The sequence below is a fragment of the Caloenas nicobarica genome, chromosome 2, assembly GCF_036013445.1.
Source record: "Caloenas nicobarica isolate bCalNic1 chromosome 2, bCalNic1.hap1, whole genome shotgun sequence".
NCBI lineage: Eukaryota > Metazoa > Chordata > Aves > Columbiformes > Columbidae > Caloenas > Caloenas nicobarica.
In genome coordinates this window covers 34,338,222-34,358,198 of record NC_088246.1, presented here as the reverse complement: position 1 = coordinate 34,358,198, position 19,977 = coordinate 34,338,222, and the positions used below count along the sequence as shown (strand labels likewise).

The window sequence follows — 19,977 nt, the reverse complement described above, 5'->3', positions numbered from 1 at the left end:
GTGTGAGAAAGACAGGATTTGCACTGATGTCTCTAAGCAAGCTTGGCTGAAGGGGTGCAAGCCATATAGCCAAGTCAGCAGTACCTATGTCTTTCTAAAGGTAGGGGCTGTCTCGACCACCAGGAGGGGCTGCAGACAGCCCTGGTAGCAGGGCTGGGCCATGGCAGACACCTGGGGAGCACAGGCAGAAGAGTTGGGGACCACGCATTCTGCACCTGTGTGTCACTGGGCTTTTCTGTCGCGCTCTTCAGGGTCATGCTCAAGCAAGGTGTTTGGAAATGGACTGCTCTTTTATGAATTGCACACAATTTCAAATCTCTTAAAAAAAATTAAAAGTGTGGTAGGAGCTCAGTGCGTGAAAATGTTGTTACTTGACTTTGATTCCTAATTCAGATCAATGTGGGGTCAAGGATCAGATTTCTATAGCTCAGCTGTGCATTACAGAGCTATAGAAAAGACCCAGAGGGAAGTACTGACCTCGCTGCACAAAAAATCTGTCTTTCTGTTTTCTTTTTTGTGTTTCATGCATGCTCAGTTCTACTTGATTGTGGTAGTATTATTATTTTTTGAAAATGTTTGTTCACGTTTGTGTCAGAGATGTAAAAACAAAGACTATGACGTGTGCTCAAAGCTTCTAAGGAGCCAGCAAATAAGATTATGTGGGCAGATTATAAAAACCCAGAGGAATTTATTATTGGTATATTGATTCAGTCAGCTTTTACTTGGCTGGAAACCAGTTTCTAAAATTTGGAAGAATTTGAAACACATTTAAAATTAAACAATTATTAAGTGAGCAGTTAGCAAAAGTGTTCAATTGTCCAGCTGGGAGGAGAGCAGGAATGTCATCAAAGCAGCTGTTGCTCCAATTTTTTTGTCAGTGCCATAAAAACGACATAGTGTAAATACCAAATACAGTTTGGTTTAAGAGTATGGATGATTTTTTTTTTTTCAGTTTAATGAGACTGTGCATGTGACTGGAGCAAAGCAGTGGCATATGGTTTTAAGTTTTCAGATTGTTCAAGGTGAAGTTTGTAATAATTACATTGTTTTTACCAGACACAGGAGGAGCTAGAGGTGAGCTAGAGGTGCAGTGGAAAAAAGCCAAAGCACCACAAACCTCTTCTGTTAACTAATAGAGGTGAAGGGTGTGCTGCCTGCTCCAAACACTGCTCTGCGGGACTTATATTGGAGTTAGTTGACAAAACTGGCAGAAGTGTGGACAAAAAAATCAGTACAGGGATTTTTAAAAGTTAGCATGCTGTAAACAGTGTAAATAATGTAAATAAAAAATCCCAGCCTGTCTGCCTAGGGCTGTCTTAAATCACCTCTGTGTCACTGCTACTAAATTCCTTTATGGCCTTTGCAGAAGGAGTATTTTCCAATGGATGTGCTGAAACAGAAAATGTGTTGTCAGCATCTTTGCTTTTCCAACCTCAGTAGTGACAAATTTACTTTCCTTCACATTAAATGTTTTTATTTCATTTCAAACATGGCATAAATACCTTTAATTATAGTAATTTCGTGCCGTGAATGGTAGTAAAGCCTTACTATAAAGCTCCTATATTCTTCTATCATTCATTGAATTAAAGCCAGTTAAAATATGCAACTTTTTGATTTCCACCTTCGCGTAAGTTAGTACTTGGATCTCTGTTCGTGTACATGAATTAGACGACTAAGAACCAACATCTGCGCATGTGGGATTTTGGAGGGTGTGCGCCTGAACAAATTACAAATCAAAATCGCACTTTGCGAGTAGGGCGGCTTGTCTTTACCCTTTCATCTAACAAACAGCTTCAAAGTTATTGCTTGAAAATTAAATTTACATTGACAAGTGAAAATGACCAGTAATAGGAGATTTTAACGACATCTTCCCAACCAGCTTTTAGAAGCAGTCATCAATTAATTAATTAGTTGACCGAGATGCTTTCTTATAAGTATTTAGCAGAAAGATTTATAGTGGAAAGTCAGCATAATTGAGGAAATCAGAATTAAAAGTGAGGCATTAATATTTTTCTTCTTAATAATGAAAAAGCATGTTTAGCCTTTTGTATTTCAAGTGCATTCTTTACTCCCAGAGCCAAGCATATACAATTAACTTGATAGTGTCTTAGCTCTCCCATAAAATTTTTAGTTGACCTTTTATCCTCTGGAAAACCAATAAAATAAATATATTTGTCACGTTCTCTGCAATTCTTTAAATTAAAGAATAATTGAGGGAGGAGGGGACATGTTAAAATGTAAGATTTCTTCATGATGGTTATTAGAAACAGGACAATATGATTCTTTAATGAAATTTGAATACAGACCATATTCGTGGCAGGGCTAATGGGCTTCTTCCCCAGGGCGCTCATCCATGCGGAAAGCAATAATGTGCTCTGCCTGAACACAGGCAGAGGGCAAAGGGTGAATGAGAGCAAGCCCCCTCTGTTCAAAAAGTTGTCTTTCTCCAAGATGTTTCTTCTACTTGAACATATACCAAAGTCAACTCTTACCCCAAAACTGAAGTCCCCCTTCCTTATCTTAACATGATTTTAACCATTGGGCTTTGCTTCATACACTGAAGGTCAATGAGTGTTTGTTCAGCAGAGTGAACACTGCATTTCTGCCGATGTCCATCTGACATCTGAAGTACAGGGTCTCATAACCCTCTATGCCACTCGTCAGTCATGGTCTGACTTGTCTGGGCACAACATGAGGGTGTGAAAAGTGCCTCCACAGTAGTCCCAAAGCTCTAAAAGGCCATTCTACTTTGAGTTGTCCTTAGCCTGCGGGAGTTACAGCACACAGATGTTATACTCTCTACTAGAAGCATCCCAAAGCCAAGAAATAAGCGGGTTTGGCTCTCTCACTGATGTCCTCAAGCCATTGGAGTGTTGTGAAGTGCAAACATTAGACCTCAGCCAAGTCTGTGATGATTGCTTTGGTTCCCTGTGTAAATCACTGGAGAAAAAGGAGAATTTTAGGAAACAACTCATCTGATCATTTTAAAATGTCTACAGTAGAGTAAAAAAAAAATTATCTTAAGTACCTCTTTTTCTCTATTGATTAAATGTGTCTGGACAAATAGTTCAGTATATTCTTCTACATTTGATAAAATCAGTCTCACTTCTGATCTGCAAACGATAACAGTATGTCAGAACTGGTTTATAAACCCATGTCCTCAACTTAGAAGATAAGGACCTGATTTCATAGAAAACATAAGGACCTTCAGGTTAGGCACTGCAATTCCTTATTTTCTGGGCGGATTTCTGGTCTTCAAACCAGTACATAGGTTCTTTATATGGGAAAGCTGGGTTCCTCAGGGGTCTGGGGACTAAGCACAGGGGATGCAAAGCACAGGCTGTATCTGAAATTCTTTCCTTCTCCAGAGCACAAGTGCCTGATGCAGGCTTGTGAGGAGATGCTTTTATGCAGACATGAGGAATTTAGGCATGTAAAAATTTCTTTCAAATAATTTAGTAAGGATGACATTTGGATTTGGTTGTGGAACCTGTTTTTTTCCATGAGCATTAAAGCACATTTTGAGAAAGTGGATTCGTAACCCTCCTCAGCTGAAGAAACCTTTACCCGCATTTCTGTCTTCCTTGGAAAAACCAGCAGGCTGCAGAATGTTTTGGGTGGACGCTCTCCTGCCTTCATCAGTCATGGGCAGGAGTTTCTCAAGGCCAAAGGACTGGAGCCTGCATGGCCCTATGGGTTAGTGGCCAGGGCATCCCTGGCTTCTGGTCCTGACTCATAAGATGTTTGATGAGTTTTGGAGTATATACTGATTCAGAAAAGCTCAGGATGAATAGCAGAAAGAAAAGGGTGGAGGAAGTGGGGAAAAAGGTTTATTATCAGATTGCTCTTGAAGTCATATAGCAATACGACAGCCATGCCACATGCCTGATCCTTCCAATGCATATGCTGTTCTTATCAGGAAACATCTGGGCTAATAAAAGCCGTGCGGTATCATCGAGCCAGGTCTTGGTTCCGCAGAGGCTATATCCATGACCAAATCACGGACAGTGATATTAGCCACTGACTTTGCAGGGAGCAATTTAGCCCTTATCGGCTAGCTTTGTGATGGGTCTGGTGTGCCTGTGTGCATGCATGAATCCATCTTTATATATATAGCAATTTTATAAAACAGCCAGTGCTGAATGTTTTGATGAAACAATGTTGGCATAGCTTGAATAACTGGCAGAATATTAGCCAAGAAAATAGTTCTAACATAGTTTTTAAAGCAAATCTCATTTTATTTCCTAAATAAAATCAGGAGATGTGGGTTTGTTATTTACAGAATAAATAAATGTAGCGCAACTGCCTCTTAACTCTTACAGATTGCATACGTGAAAAATGGTCGGAGCTGGAGCAGGGGGAGTTGGAGCCTGTTATTTTTAGGAATGCCTTGTGTTGCGCTTCATTCTTTTTCCAGGGCTGTTCCTGGCTAACTTTCCCATGAGTTTTTAACCTCTTGCTCTTGTTCTCTTATGTAACAGGAAACAGGCTGACAGGAACAAATAAAACACAGCGTATCTGATAGTCACAGGCAGAGGAGCGGTTCATTTAGTTAGCCCTGCCTTCGTTCCTCCAAAGTAGATACATTTGGAGATTCGGATGTGCTTCAGCTCCTCTCCAGTTGTTTCCCGGGAAGCAGCAACTCGTTTTTATTCAGCAAACGGCACCGAAGTACCACAAATATGAGAAAACAGATGCATTTCTTTTAAGGTTGAAATTTGTGGTGGTGTCATGTCCTGGGATTGTGGATTTAAGTATCTGTTTGCTCTTTCTCCCACCCTTAAGGCAGGGGTGCTGTGCAAGCTTCAGGGAAGAGATGACATCGGACGGCTTGAGCTGGTCCAGAAGCTGGCGAGAGAAAACTGCCAGTTTTTGCAGACGGACAGAAAACCACCAGAGAAGGCAGAACAAGTAAGACATTTCTTGTTTGGGTTTTCTGTTTCTTTCTGGTGGGGGAGGAAGATTTAGGTCACAAAACTGAAATAGCAAAGCTGATGGTCAGAATCCAGGGCACACATTAGTCATGGAGCTGTAGCTGCTCTCCTCTGGCATTTGCATTTCTCTGAAGTGCGTTCAGTTCAATAATTGTCAACACATTTAAATTATTATGTTGTCATTAACTGTCAGTTACTGTTATTAATATCTTATACACATAGGAAATAACAGATGATTTCAGGATGCTTTCTACCAAATTAGTGATTATGAAATATTTGGGGTTTAGGTGTGTTTAAGTAACGTATAAGGTATATGAATGCTTCAAGTACTTACTTTAAATTGTCTTAAAATTACCTTTCTGGTGGTATATTTGGATGCAAATATTGGCTGGAGCTTTTAATTATGAATTAAAAAGAATGATCTGGGTAGGGAATTCAGCAGTTTCTTAAAAATATGTGTTTTCAACCAAAAGTTACAGCGAAGAAAGCAGCATTCTGTTTATTGCTTCTGAAAGCACTTATTCAGATGTTAATAACTGGATTGAAAATGCAGTAAAACTTGACTGCTCTGCTTATAGCACAGTGAATCCTAATTTTGTTCTCCTCGTAAAGATTTCTGTTCTGATTGCATATTCATCTAAAGGTGCCCAGGATAATAACTGCAAGAAATAACAAAAATCCCACCTAGTCCTTATGTGTCTTACTATAATGTATATGTAATTTATTCCATTTTCTGCTCACTGGACAGTAGAAAAAAGGCATGTGCTTTAGAAAAGAAATAGTTTTCAGCTCATCTGCAAGCTCATTCCTACCGAAGTAAGGCTGCACAAAGGAAAAGAGAAAGGTGAAATCTTATTTCAGAGCTTCATGCTCTGTTCAGCAGTATTAAGTTCTAGTCTGGTGTAGTTAAACATGTAATTGTATCAGTAGGTGTGCACGAGGGAGGAGGGTAATTAGCCAGGCTCAAATCCCTGAGATTGAATTGTTCCCCAGCTGATCCACTAGCCATGGACATCTGGCAGAATTTCCATATGTCTTTAAACTGTATCAGCAAAGTGCAATTAAAAGTTTAGATGCTTAAGTAAAGAAGATTTTAAGCCAGGGAAGATTTGTAATTGTGTTTCAGGATTTGAAGCAAGATTACAAATGCTGTGGGCATAGGGAAGAGGGGAATATTTGGACTGATACTTCAAAAAACCAGTGGATATTTTTGCTGCTTACTCCAGTCTTTATAAAGGGTACAGTGGTGTCAGCTGCAGCTCTGTAGCTGCACAGATTACAGTTGCAAAAATGGAAAGGGAATAATTGCTGAGCTTTTCTTCTCCTGTGAAAAGTATGGTACTTAGCAATTGCTGCTATTTAGGAGACGAGTGACTTCAGTTTAGTAGGAGCTGGAGCAAACAGCTCATTCTCACACTGAAGGGTGTAATGCAGCAGTTACTGCTCTCGGGCAAGGATGTACCTTTAGACCTAGGAGGTGGCAGGAAAGAGAAAAGTTGCCTGAAAGGTGGCAGAAGCACAGGTCATTCCTCATGTGCCCTTTATTTCTGGGTAGGGAGCATCCTACAGCTAGTGCTGGCAGTAACAAGTTCTGATGTGCTTCTCCTTGCGCTGTTCTGCACATTGCTAGTTGTGGTAGCCCACTGGGTGATGTGGGTGTTCCCTACAGCCCAGGCAGCCCATGACCAGATGTAAGAAAGACTTGCAGTCCTCAATGTGGGTGTATTTGCTAAGCCCCCAACGAACCTATTGATTTCATTAGGAATAGTCATGAAGAAGGCATTTCTGAACATGGGTGAGGTCTGTTGTAGGGTTCTCGGTTTAGCTGACTCAGGTAATTTACTTTCACTGGAAAGAAACCCACGCTTTGGTGTGGTGGGGGTGGTGGGTCGCATACGTTCAGGAAGATGTGAGTTTCCACCCCTTCCTCTCCCTCCCTTCCTCCCTTGTGGTCCGACAGCTGCTCTGGCGCATGTGCAGGTGGCAGGAATTGGCTGGCTGGGCAGAGTTTGCTGTTCTGGGCAGCTGTTTCTCTCTTCTCCAAGGAGAAAAGTGGTAGGCTGGATTGTAGTGAGTACTACTCAGATGTGGGCTTTGAGACCTTCTCATCTCATCCTGCTGCTGCAGAAGTGATGGCAGATTCATTGGCATCAGCCTACTGCCCAGTCCCTTGTGCTCACTGAAAATGTTAGAGGAACAGGTTCAGGGTATGGTGTCCTTACAAAATTATGTGTAACCTGCCCATCTTTTTTTTTTTTTTTTTTTTTAATTTTTAAAAGCATAGCTTACTCTTACATTACTTTCTTAGAAACATGGGGTAGTGGGCACGTGGCATGGGCAGTGAAATGCAGTGTTCTCCGCAGGACCCTCATTTCTCAGCAAGTATCCTTGTGCTAAAGCTTTCACCAGCTTTCCCTCCTGGGGTGCTCAAATTGTGCTTTCATGGATGATCTGCCTTCCTCAAAGGGATGGTGTTCGGTCTGTAAATGAGATGCCTGAACACCCTGCCAGGCTTCTCTCCCTGTGCTGGGATAGCCGGCTGGCTGTGCTGGCCTCCGGGCAGCCCATCCCACAGCAGAAACGCTGCTGGTTTGCAGGGCTGTGTGTTCCAGTCAGCCCCAGGTGCTGGCGCTGTCCAAGGGCTGGGGGCTTTGTCACCCGCCTGGAAGTCAAGCTGCTCCTCCCAAGATGGCCAAGGAGGAATTTTTGCCCAAAGCAGAGTTCTGGTTTGTTCTCCTCTAGGAATATTTAAAAAAACCAAAAAAACCAAAACCAAACCAACCAACCAAACAACCCCCCCCCCCCCCACACACACAAAAAAACCAAAACCAAAAAAAACCAACCAACAAACAAAATCCCAACAACTCAACAGCTTGAATGCAGGGTTAGAATTGTGCATATGTGTGCATATGCATAGTTCTCTACGTGTACTGCGTCCCATGCACATAATGGGAAGTGGAATTGGGGCTCCTCTGGTGTTACCCATGGTGTTTCTAAAACAGGTTTCTTCAGATTAGTACAACATCATATGGTTTTCCAGCATAAACAGCAAACACAAATGTAGTATGATTGAGCTTTGCTGATTCTTGTACTTTCCTTTGAAGAAGGAAGAGCTCTGAGCCTAATAAAAGAATTTGGTACCTGATGACCCCACTAACTTTTTCCTGTACAGTGAATGAGATGCGGAGCTAGATTGTGCGGAGGATTGGTGGGCCCTCCTGTCTTTCAAATAAATAATCACCATCTTCATCTGAGTTTGAGGACAGAACTTAGTGATTCATGTAGGAAAGGTAGATGACACGTGGATGTACTCTGGTCTTCCAGAGGTTTTCAGGCAGATAAAGTACCTAAAGGTATTCTTCAAGGTGTGATGTCAGAGGTCTGTAGCCCGCAATGGGCAGGTAAAGCATGGATTGGTTTGGGTTGCTGTTTCAGAAGCAGATGAAATATAGTTTTTTTTTCTCAGAAAAAGCAGATGGTCTGGAAGAGGGAAAATATGTGACAGCTGGGTGGTTCACTGGAGGAAAGCTCAGTTTGGAACTATGGTGGCAGAGAGAATGGATTCCTTCAGTTTGAATGTGTTCTGGAGGATGTAAAATTGGGATATATATATATATATCTAAAAAAACCTGTTCATCAGTGACCTGGATGAAGAGACTGAGTGCAGCCTCAGCAAGTTTGCTGATGATACCAAACTGGGAGGAAGGGCTGACACACCAGAAGGCTGTGCTGCCATTCAGTGAGACCTGGACAGGCTGGAGAACTGGGCAGAGAAGAACCTGGTGAAGTTCAACAAGAGCAAGTGCAGGGTCCTTCACCTGGGGAGGAATAACCCCAGGGACCAGTACAGGTTGGGGGTGGACCTGCTGAAAAGCAGCACTGTGGAGAAAGACTTGGGAGTTCTGGTCGACAACAGGTTGACCGTAAGTCAACAATGTGCCCTTGTGGCCAAAAAGGCCAACAGTATCCTGGGGTGCATTAAGAAAAGTGTGACCAGCAGGTTGAGGGAGGTTCTCCTCTCCCTCTGCTCTGCCCTTGTGAGGCCACATCTGGAGTGCTGTATCCAGTTCTGGGCTTCCCAGCTTAAGAAGGACAAGGAACTACTGGAGAGAGTCCAGTGGCGGGCTACGAAAATGATCAAGGGTCCAGAGCATCTTTCTTACGAGGAGATACTGAGAGAGCTGGGTCTGTTCAGCCTGAAGAAGAGAAGGCTGAGAGAGGATCTCATCAATGTTTATAAATATCTCAAGGGTGGGTGTCAAGAGGATTGGACCAGACTCCTTTCAGTGGTGCCCAACGATAGGATGAGGGGCAGCGGACACAGACTGAAGCACAGAAGATTCCATCTGAATACGAGGAAAAACTACTTTGAGAGTGCCAGAGCACTGGAACAGGCTGCCCAGAGAGGCTGTGGAGTCTCCTTTTCTGGAGACATTCAGATCCCACCTGGACACATTCCTGTGCAATCTACTCCAGGTGAACCTTCTTCAGCAGGTGGGTTGGACTAGATGATCTCCAGAGGTCCCTTCCAACCCCAACCATTCTCTGATTCTGTGATATATATAATTATTTTGCACAGGCATACATTTTTACTTCATACTTTAAGCACCCAGGTCAGAAAGCCCACACTGCTTTTGTTTTGGGTTTATGGTATGCTATAATTTCTTTCCAGATTTATGGTCTGGATAAAAAAGTGTTCTGAAGAAGTCCTATAATTTAAAAAGTTTTGTGCTCAAACCCTGTTATATGTGAGCTGCTTATTTGTTTCTGGCACTGCAAGCTTGCTGTGACCAGGTTAGACTGGTGTATTGGAACTGGAGATTGTTCTTCTGCAGCACACAGTGCCAGCTCCTCTCTGGTGAACGTAATGTTTGCAAAGTGCTCTAACAGTAATGATGCTCACAGACTTGTCGAGGAAAACAACAATTAAATTATAGTGATTTTTTTCCCCATTCCTACTTGTTAATGTGTTAGAATAAGCTTCTTAATTAAGACACCGAACCTACCATATGTGTTAGGTTTCCTCAAACTTCAGTTTTGCTAGTAAGTAGAAAGTAAATGTTAGTAAACAAGCTTCTAAACAGGCAGATAAGTTTATTCTCTGTGCTGTTGCATTCCTACAATTAGATTCAAAGTATTGATAAATAAATACAATGAAATGGTTGTCTAAAATGCAAAGAAATTAATATCAAATGTGGGCTACCTATGCAAGCTTGCGGTTCTGATTTTGTCATTACGTGCACATCACACTTATAAGCCTAGGGAAATGTAAAACTGGATATTTGTATTTTTATATTATTTAAATATTTCATTACCTTAAAACAATTGCTTTGACAAAAAATAGATGAAAAATCTGTATTGAAATATTCAGATATAAAATGAGCCTGCTTTTTTGAGAAGTTTGCTTACTGTTAACATTAATTATATAGAAAGCGTGTTCTGTATGTAAAGCCATTAGAAGTAATTTCTCATAGCTATTTTTTTGCTCAGGCTTACGTTTTAAATGCCTTTGATGCATATTTGTACTAAATCACGTATTTTTTAACTCCTAAGCAACTACGGGGTCAATTAAATAATGCTTTTTTAATAGACGTGATGCTGTTTGTACAGTATTTCCAGTTACTTCAATGAAGCATTGCACTGATTAAGAAAATCATGTCTCTTTGTAGTGTCATTGTATTAGCAAAATCATAAGAGTGCTTTTCACCTCAGCAACATGGGGAAAATATTCTTTAGATTATAATAACATTTTCATAGTCAGATCAACTGAATAAGCCTTCTGCAAGTTGACACTAATGTTCAAAGGAAATTTAAGATTCTCTAATGTGTTCATTAGAGAACTAAAGAATATTAACTAATTTCTTCAACTATATAAATTGTATTCTAGGTAAAGGGTCTTCCAGCACGAGCATGCATCAGTAGGGAGGGGAACGTTTCCTAAATCCACCTTATAATCCCTTTACAGATTAATGTATATATTAATTAGAGTTAGTACTCTTTAAAAGTATATAAGTACCTACAGCTTGAATGTATTGATTCTGTGACTTAGCCGGGTCAAGATGAAAGAGCTATATCATAGGGGTGCAGATAGGTTTTCAGAAGGACAAAGGATACTGAAGAACAGTTTTGTTAATTTACTGGGTACTAACTTTTGTAATCACTGGTCTCATTAAGAAGACAGATGATTGCTCATTGAAGCAGGTTGGTGGCTGGGCTGAAGCTGTTAAAAGGCTTACAAAAGAAGATTAATGATTTAGAGCCTCAGGTTGTGTAGATCACCCACAACCAAGGAATTTCTTGAGGAAATTCCAGCCATGACACATCAAGGTTATTTTAGGGTGCACCTACTTGTCCAGCTGGACGCCTACAAGGAGACAAGAATGAATGTCAGGACATGTCCAGAGTTGCAGTTTTTGTTAGCATGACAAAGCTGTGGCCTTGTGCTGACGTACTGTGGGGCTGATGGTCAGTCATCAGGACTCCAATAGAAAAATATTCTTTAAAACGGTGACATCAAATGATGTCCGTATGCAATCAGTGACTGAAATCTGTGCTTTACTTTTTTAAAAAGAGTTGTTGCTACTTTTGTTTTGTCTGCTCTAGCTGGGACAGCTCTATTGGGTAGCCTGAATGCAGATTTACTGCTTTTGGCTTTTGGAGGCTATTTTGCATCTCTGGCAGAATGAGTATCAAGTGGATATAACAACTATAGTACAGTGAAAGGTTTTGCAGAAACCTTCATGGCTTGAATAGCCATGAGATGGTATAGGTGTCTGAAGTCATTGAAACAGAATGGATTTAGCATGTCAGTACAGGAGTCTTGCTATTTCCCTTCCTATCTCTTAGATCCGCCAGCAATAGCAGAAAGAGCTGTACCAGGGCAAGATGATAGTTTGCATGTATGACTTAGTCTTCAACTACAGGCCAAGAAAAAAATGAGTCTTTTAGTGAGGTTGTCTGTTTATAGCTCCATGTTGAATAAACTTAAGTAATTAAGAGGTAGGTACATGCTTGCTGTGAAGGTAATCTGAAGTTCAAGTCTCTGAATCAGGAGGAACAAGGACTTGAATCTAGTTTCATCATGTTCTGGACAGTGTCCTGTTCCAGATGGTTGATCTTTAATCTGCTGGAATGAAGGCATAGCCCCAGGTGATCACTTGTTCTTCATAAGCCAACCTCTTTATCTTCTGTGACAAGAAGATTTCTGCAGGTCCTAGGATTTTTTCAGTGCAGAACAGGCGCAGGCATCTTTTTGAAATGGGAAAAGTTTGCCAGAGATAAGGATTCTCCTGCTCAGATGTAGGACTGGGATCATTTGGCTCCTAGGAAAACTTTGTTTCCGTTTCTTGCTTTTATTTACTATATACTTTTAAGAGAACTTACTATTCCTTTTGTTGAGTCTGTTTAATGTGTCCAAAGTTTGGAGGAGAATGCCCTCTTGCCAGGAGTGCAAAATAGTGGTGAGATTATATGGTCCTTCTTTGTGTAAATACAAAGCACTTGCAAGGAGTCATGCTTGTGCTCACATGATGTGTTGTGAGTACAGCACAGGAACACATCAAGTGGGAAGCTCACTGTTTTCCTTTGAGGCAAGTTACATATTCCCATAATGCTTTATTTCCTCCAGATGCTCAGCCTAGTGATAAAAAGACAAGAAAGCCTAATTTGTACCTCTTTGATTTATTCTATAACATTAAACTACTTTGTATAGAAGGAAATTCCATTTACACGTTTTGTGTGCTGGGCTTTCTTTGGTGTGGAACGGTGACTCATTCTTGTACGGGACAATACCTTAGTTACTGGGCTGAAAGGGGTAAAAAGGGCACGTGGTATTTCGCAGGCTAAAACCTGTGAGCCAGAACACTGAAGTTTTATTTTTGACTGCATCAGTTATATGATATGTAACCTTCTTCAAATCACGTCACTTCTCTGCACCTTTGTTTACCCAGATATAAAATAGGGTCTTAAGCATGTAGGACCTTGAAGGGGTGCTATAAAACCTGCAGTAGTTAATGAATGTTGATTAATTGCATTGAGATCCTTGATAAGTGGTTTGGGGATCCCCACAAGCTGGAAGTGGGTTGGACGTTGAAATGCTGAGGTTCAAGGGGATATTTTTAAAAAATCTGAGCATAGCTGAGGAAAGGCCAAGCAGTTGCAGTCACTTCGCAGTTTCTGGGTCCTCAGGCATCACTTCCACGGATGTGCCATTGACAGCATCCCTGCCCTGACTGCTTCTACTCGTCCCTGGCCTGCCTTGTGTTGTGCTGCTCTGTGAAGAGACACGAGGCATAATCCAGCTGAAAACTAAAATAAATGCACCTTTCTAGGGGGGTTACTTTCCAACTGGATCAGTTTCCCTCATGGTACAGGGTATGAGGTGGGAAGGAGATGTGGTATTTTTTGGAAAAGGGACAGCTGTCAGTTGTCTATTTCTGCCTCCATTGCTGAAGCCTTCTCGACATGGACAGGAGTTGGACTCAATGATCCTCGTGGGTCCCATCCAACTAAAGACATTCTATGATTCTCCACAGCAAGAAAGGAAGGACTACTTGACTTTGTATTTTTTTGCAGGCTTCTTTTTTTTTTTTTCCAGGGTTTATTTATTTTAATCATGAGACATACCTTAAATCTCCAAATGTTGTCCTTTTGCTATGGCCATTCTGTCACTCACTGTGCCTGCATTTTAAAGCTTCAATCAGCTCCTGCTGATGTTAATAGGAATTTTTTTGTGAGAGCAGGGTATATAGCCCTTAGGGTCCAATGCTTCTGTCATGCCACAGCCTTGAAGGTGGTGGCATTTTGCAAGATGTACTTGACACACGGTCACCTGTGGAGAATGCTGATTTGGTAGCAGTTAATACACCACTTGCATTCATTTTTCCTGGTTCTGTGTGGCAGCTCAAAGAGCAAAGGAATGAAAACCCAGGCGATTAGCGGTATTTTTGCTGACTGTCTTCCTATAAATCAAAGCAGGTATTCTCCTCACCTTCCTCGATTAGTGTTCCTACCGCTGTGTGCAGCACCTCCTATATTCTAATTCACAGCACGTGAAAATGAGGTCTCAAGTGCATATGCATGAATTTCGTTTTAACTATCCAGTGAAAAGTTTTAATTAGATGTTTCATGTAGAAACATGAAACAGGGTTTGAAATTAGCAATGACCTTGCAGCCTTCCTCGAATATATTTTCAGATACCATGTGGCAGGCAGTTCCCAGCTTTTTTAATCAGTCGCTGGAACTGGCGCATCCGAGTGGGGAAGGCTCTGACGTGTGGGAGCGGCAGCATTTTCTGGTTGCAGGAAAAAGTACTTTAGCCTCATTTGGTGACTAGGAAAATAATAGAATGACCTAACTCAGGAAGATCATGAATAGCAGCTGGTATTTCCTTTAACAGCTTGCTGGAGATCAAACCTTACATGGATTTCCAAGCTCTGAACTAGGGCAAACCCTGAGAAGGGGATGATGCTGAAGTACATAGCCTCCCTCGTATGATCGAGGGAAAGGCACACAGCTCACAATCCCTTGTTGGCTTTGTGGTGCCTCAGCTCTGTCCCTTGCCAGCCTGGCTGACACTGCTGTCTCACCTGAAGTGGTTGGACTGAGAGCCCCGTCCCTTAATTTGTCCCTATTTTCTCAGGGTGGTGGGAGGAATAGACCCATGCCTGCTCTATCAGGAGGAGCTTTTCTACTTAGCCCAGTGCTGGCAGGAACAAAGGAGAACCTGCTCTTCTGGTAGAGTAGAAGACAAGCAAAGAATGCAATTATGCATCAGCTTTTTTTGTTTGGTTGCAATATCACAATGTCTGTTCCCTTTTTAGAGGCACTGATATTTATTAAATAAACACAATATCAGTTTAAGCCTTTTTGCCAAATACTTTTGGTATTGCAAGTAGGGGATTATTCACCACAGGAACCTTTAAAATATATATGTGGATAGAACTACAGCAGTTACATTGATTTTGTGTTTGCAAATATGCTGTTTGGCCATATTTAGCAGGTTAATAGAGAGAATTGATGTGCTCAGGGTCATGGGAGAAGACACTAATCAGAGCTGGCTGGAGTGGAGAGGTCAGAATTTTAGTTCTCACATGCAAAGCCTTGTTGTTCAGGTTTCAAGCTAAAAACCTGGCACATTCAGGCCTGGATTTCCTTGTGTGGATGGTGCAGACTGGAAAGTATGCCAGCACTCTGGCTTTGTCTCCTCATGTGTGAAACCTGAATCTTTTCAGTGGAATCAACACATTGATTCAGTCTGTCTAAATAATCCGTCAGACTGTACACAGTACCTATAGTGAGCTAATCATTGAGCTATATTGATTTCTTTTTGGTTTCCTAGGTTTGATGAACCTGTGTAAAAGAAGCATGTGACTTCTAAACAAAACTCCCTTTGCAGTGAGCTCTTTCCTCCTATTCCCTGCAGAGGCTGAAGGAGTAAATTAAGCCCGAGTGGAGGATTGTCCTACCTGCTTTACCATTGGCATTGCAAGATTTTCCCGAGGAGTTTGAGCAGTGCCCAGTGCCCCAGTGGGAACCCACAAAATCTTGTACATTGCAGGTGATGGCGTTCTGCATCTGGGGCCTTTCACAGGATTTTACCAAGGATATGGCAGAATCCTCCTCCACCAAGGAACCTGGGGTGCTCATGGTCCCCCAGTTCTCCTTCTTCAGAGATACGTGCCTATGTCTGCATGTGCTGTATATATTTATTAATTAAACAGGCTGCAAAACTTGCTAAAAGCAAAGCTGATTGCTTACAAGGACTACTTACGGAACGTTTTTTCACATTGTAGAAATAACAAGTCATTTACACACAGTCTCAGTTGGTAACACAAAGAAGCTGCTTTTTCCTGGTGACCCATCTGTTCTGACACTTCTCTCCTCCTCCTCTCTTCAGGTCGCATCAGGTTTTCATCTAGCCGTTTCTGAAAAGTTTCAGTCTTCTTTTCAGTTCTTCAGATCAAAACCTGAATCTCAGGTATCACATCTGAGACTCATACAAACTTCTGTGCCCGTACCTCAGGGACGTCAGGGCTGTGAATGTCACCTTTCCCCTACTCTCCATCCAGTGCCTGCTGATGGAAAAAATGATAGATTCAGGCTGCCTCGTCACTGGGTTATCTTGCAGATAACTCTTTCTAGGCACATGTTACAGTAGCTGTCTCCCTGAAGAGGAAGGGTGGGTGGTGGAGTTGGGATGTCAGATGGGAACTCAGGAACTTCCCATCCTGCACAGGCTTCCTCTGAGACCTTGGGCTAATGACCAAACGTCTCTGTGTCTCAGATCCTTGTCTGTCTGTGGAAGTGCCGCTTCCCTGCTGTCAGGAGCATTGTGAGCGAGTGCTCTCGGGATGTTCTCCCACACTGATGTGGTGTTTGAGTAGTTTCGGTGCACTGGCTGGCTGAAGGATGCTATAGATAGTCTGAAGAAGCTTCCCTTTTAAACTCTGAACAGATTTCTTCAGGTGACAGATTTTTAATGTGGGACCCCCAAATCAAGTACTTTCTTAAAGGTGGCCTTTATTATTATTTTTTTATTCTTTTTTTTTCAGAGGAGCAGCTATAGCCTTCATTTCAGGAGACTCCTAAAAATCGGCCTCTCTTATTTCATTTTAGACATTTCCTTGTAGGAACCTACACAGGAACTGAATTTTACATCAGAGCTGCGGGTACATGTGTTTATTCGTGTGGGATCCGCAGCCATCCGTAGAACAGAGTTGCTCCGTTCTTGCACTGGGTGGCCGTATGCTCCCTGTAATTCATCTGTTCTCACTATCCCACCCTCAGCTGTCACACAGACACGCATATGTGTACATACAGATATGGCTATCCTTTCCCTGGTGCAAAACACAGTTTTGTACTATGTAGGGAAAAAAGGCTACAATTCTACTACACCATTTTCCTTTTCAGCTGCTGTTGCAATGCAGTTAAATTCTATCTGTTATTTACTGGTTAATCAATTGACACATACTGTTTTCATTGCAGAGACATGTAAACTGTAAATATTTGTATTAGACAAAAGCTATACAGTAAATCATGCATATAACTGCTGTTTTAAAATGCTAATAGTTTTTAATTTGTGTGATGCTCAATATGTATTAAGGATCCCCCGAGAATAGAAACAGTAAAAAAAAATAGCAATTTACTCATTTAATTATGGTAGAAATTCATGTCTTACCTGATGTAAGAAGAAATAAAGGTTTAGCAGTCCAGCAGAAATATCAACAAGCTGTAAAAGTTGCTTGACCATTGTAATGTGAAAATTAACTATAAAATCAAAGGCATTTGCATTTTTCCTTGTAATTCGCTAACACTGTGGTTTCCAGTATTCCAGTGCTCTTGTGCATGGAAAAGATCTGCGTCAAATGGTTGGATGCCCAGCCTGCTTGAAAAATATCTTATTGATAAAGATCCAATAATACTTCCCATTCTGGGGATTCTTCATTTGGACAGTTTTGCTAATGCAGCACAACAGGTTATATCAATATGCTCATATCACTTTTGCTTTTCTGACAAATAATTTGTCCCAATCCTTTTACTTTTTTCCTTTTGATTTGCCATCAACACGTTAAGTGCTTGCTACAGCAAAACTGCTTTGCTTTCCTACCTTAAACAATACATTTAATGAACTTTATCCGCATTGCATTGTTAAGGGCAAGGAGCTAGCTCTAAGTAGGCTGGGCTTTTACGAAAATGAAAGCCCTGAAGAGTTGCTTCATCATGGGAAATCACTGCCAAATGTCATGTGAGCTCTTGCTTTTCTGGCACACACAATGTAGAGAAGCATTTTCATTTTCAGCATCTTGACATTCAGCTCCTTGACTTCTTTTGCTTTACCACTTTTTAGTATATATTTTCCATTAAAATGCATTGTTCTAAATGTGCTTATATTGGAATAACAATTGAGATAATGTAGAGATATAGATAATTAGAGGCTTAGAGCATGCTGTACAGAAACTTCTTAATCAGATCAAATAAAAAATTGCATTTTATTTTTAGCATAGTCTAATTTTTAATAAGCTAAAGCTTAAAATCTGATGAATTGGCAATGATTTTGTGATTTGATATCCAGAAAGAATGCGTCCTGAATACCAAATGAATGAAAGTTACTGTGAACCATAATTGCTCCATTTTTTATTTTGACCTTGAATACTGGGTTAGTTTAGTATTTTCCACATTGCTAACCTTGAAACAGTAACTGGAAAAACAGTGCTGAAGGTTAGCAATGCTTTTACTTCAGTTATCATGGGGGAAGAGTTTGAACTTTATGGGGGTGGAGGGGAAGTGTCTTCAAGATCTTCAAACAGCCTGAAAGTTCTGGTCATGACAGCACTTTAAATTATCATTATCCTTAAAAATGTCTTTCTGTGCCAGTGAAGCCTCAAATAGCTGAAAGGAAAAGTGACTGGGGAACGGGGTTTAAGGATTGTCAGGAGGATGGAGATGCCTGAGAAGCTGCTAATCAAACCCTTTTGCTGCCAAGCAAACAAGTCCTCCTGCATCAGGGATGTGTGTCCTCACAAAATAATCTTTTGGTGCAGCATTGTTTTGGTAGGTCAGGTGAGTAGTTTCATGTAAAATTGTACTTCTTGCGTCAAGTAAATACTCATGAGCCTAAGGTCTCATCCCCCTCTTTGCTGGTTATTAACAGGCAACCAGGGCACCAGTACAGACTAAGGGTAGGTGAAGAAACACGCTTTGCACAGGGAGAGTTTCCTCTGGAATAGAGAGAGGTATAAGACAGAGACAACAGGCTTGTTTGTTTGTTTGTTTTTTCTCTTTACTGAGTGGGTAGTTACACTGTAAACTGCACATTCATTCCTTACACTGGGAAAAAAATCCTAAGAGAGGTGTTCATTAGATTGTAGTCACTTGCATTTTAAGGGAGCAGAGGAAAATGTAAGCAACTTCTGCTTAGGATGACCTGCAAAATATAATTCATTTTATTAAAAATCCAACAGAAACCTAATGGTTTAGATACCTAGGATTTTAAAGACATTGTCTTCCCTCTCCCCAGCCATCAAATCATTGTGGTCTCTGTTTTTCTGACTGCAGTCTCCTAATCCTCCAACGCCTGTGTTAAAATTCAAGGCATCCATAAGGCACAAGTCCTTCTGACCTAGTGCTGTACTTATGATGATGCATAAAATAAATCATTGCAATTACTGAGGCAGTCTCAAGCACTTAGTAACTCAGGCAATTGCTTTTTGAAACATGACTGAACTGAACAAAGGATCATTAGTTATTTCCCTGGAGTACTTGGATATTGTAACCCTCTCCACAGGGTTCTATTAGGGAGTTAAGACCTGGTCATTTGTTCACACATCTCACTTTATCTTTCCTTTACTCAAATGCTCTGTGACAGCTGATGAATTCCAGAGCGTGTCTCTTCACCCACAGCATCTTCTTACCTGTCAAAGATCAGGTCAAATAGCAAATGACCAAGCGGGTGGGAAGGAAGAGCCCGGCAATGACAAAGTAAACAGGTTTAAGAAGTCATTACTGGAAGGACTTAGGAGATAGGGTGAATTTTTGAGATGTATGACATAAAAATAATTTCCTGAGTAAGGAGGAGGAGGAAGTTGGTTAAATGAAATCTCAAGGTTATACAGAAAAAGAGCATAAACCTGTAGAAAGCTATATAACTTGTATAGTTTTATAAAGGTCAGGAAGGAATCAAAGACAGAAATGGAGGAAGGGAAGTCAGGGTTGGAGATATGTGACAGTTTTGATACTTCTTAGGTGTCATCATAAGTGTTGGCAGTGTCTGAGTAGTCCATACTATGCTGTCTGATGGTAATGGGATGTGGTGTGAGGAAGACAATGGGATCAGGAGAAGATACATGTCAGTGGACATTTGCAACCCCAAGTGGAGCCCTTGCTGGCTGAAGAAACCACTGTGATACAGTGGGATATAAGAAGCTGGCAAGTGGCATCATGGTGTGGCTTTCTGTCTCTCTCTATAGATGTAACACCACTTCAGGTCAGTCAGAAGGTCAAGAAGGAAGAGATATTTTGAGGGAGGAGAAAGGGAGTGATGCAA

The 19,977-nt window shown here is 41.2% G+C and overlaps 1 protein-coding gene across 1 annotated transcript in view; it reads left to right on the top strand.

Moving 5' to 3' along the window:
• Positions 1 to 19,977, top strand: part of RAPGEF5 (Rap guanine nucleotide exchange factor 5) — a 164,580-nt gene that overhangs the window by 67,253 nt on the left and 77,350 nt on the right. Inside the window, exon 9 of the mRNA XM_065628690.1 lies at positions 4,786 to 4,911. Within this exon, the coding sequence (XP_065484762.1) occupies positions 4,786 to 4,911 (126 nt within the window). The remainder of the gene's footprint in view (positions 1 to 4,785; positions 4,912 to 19,977) is intronic.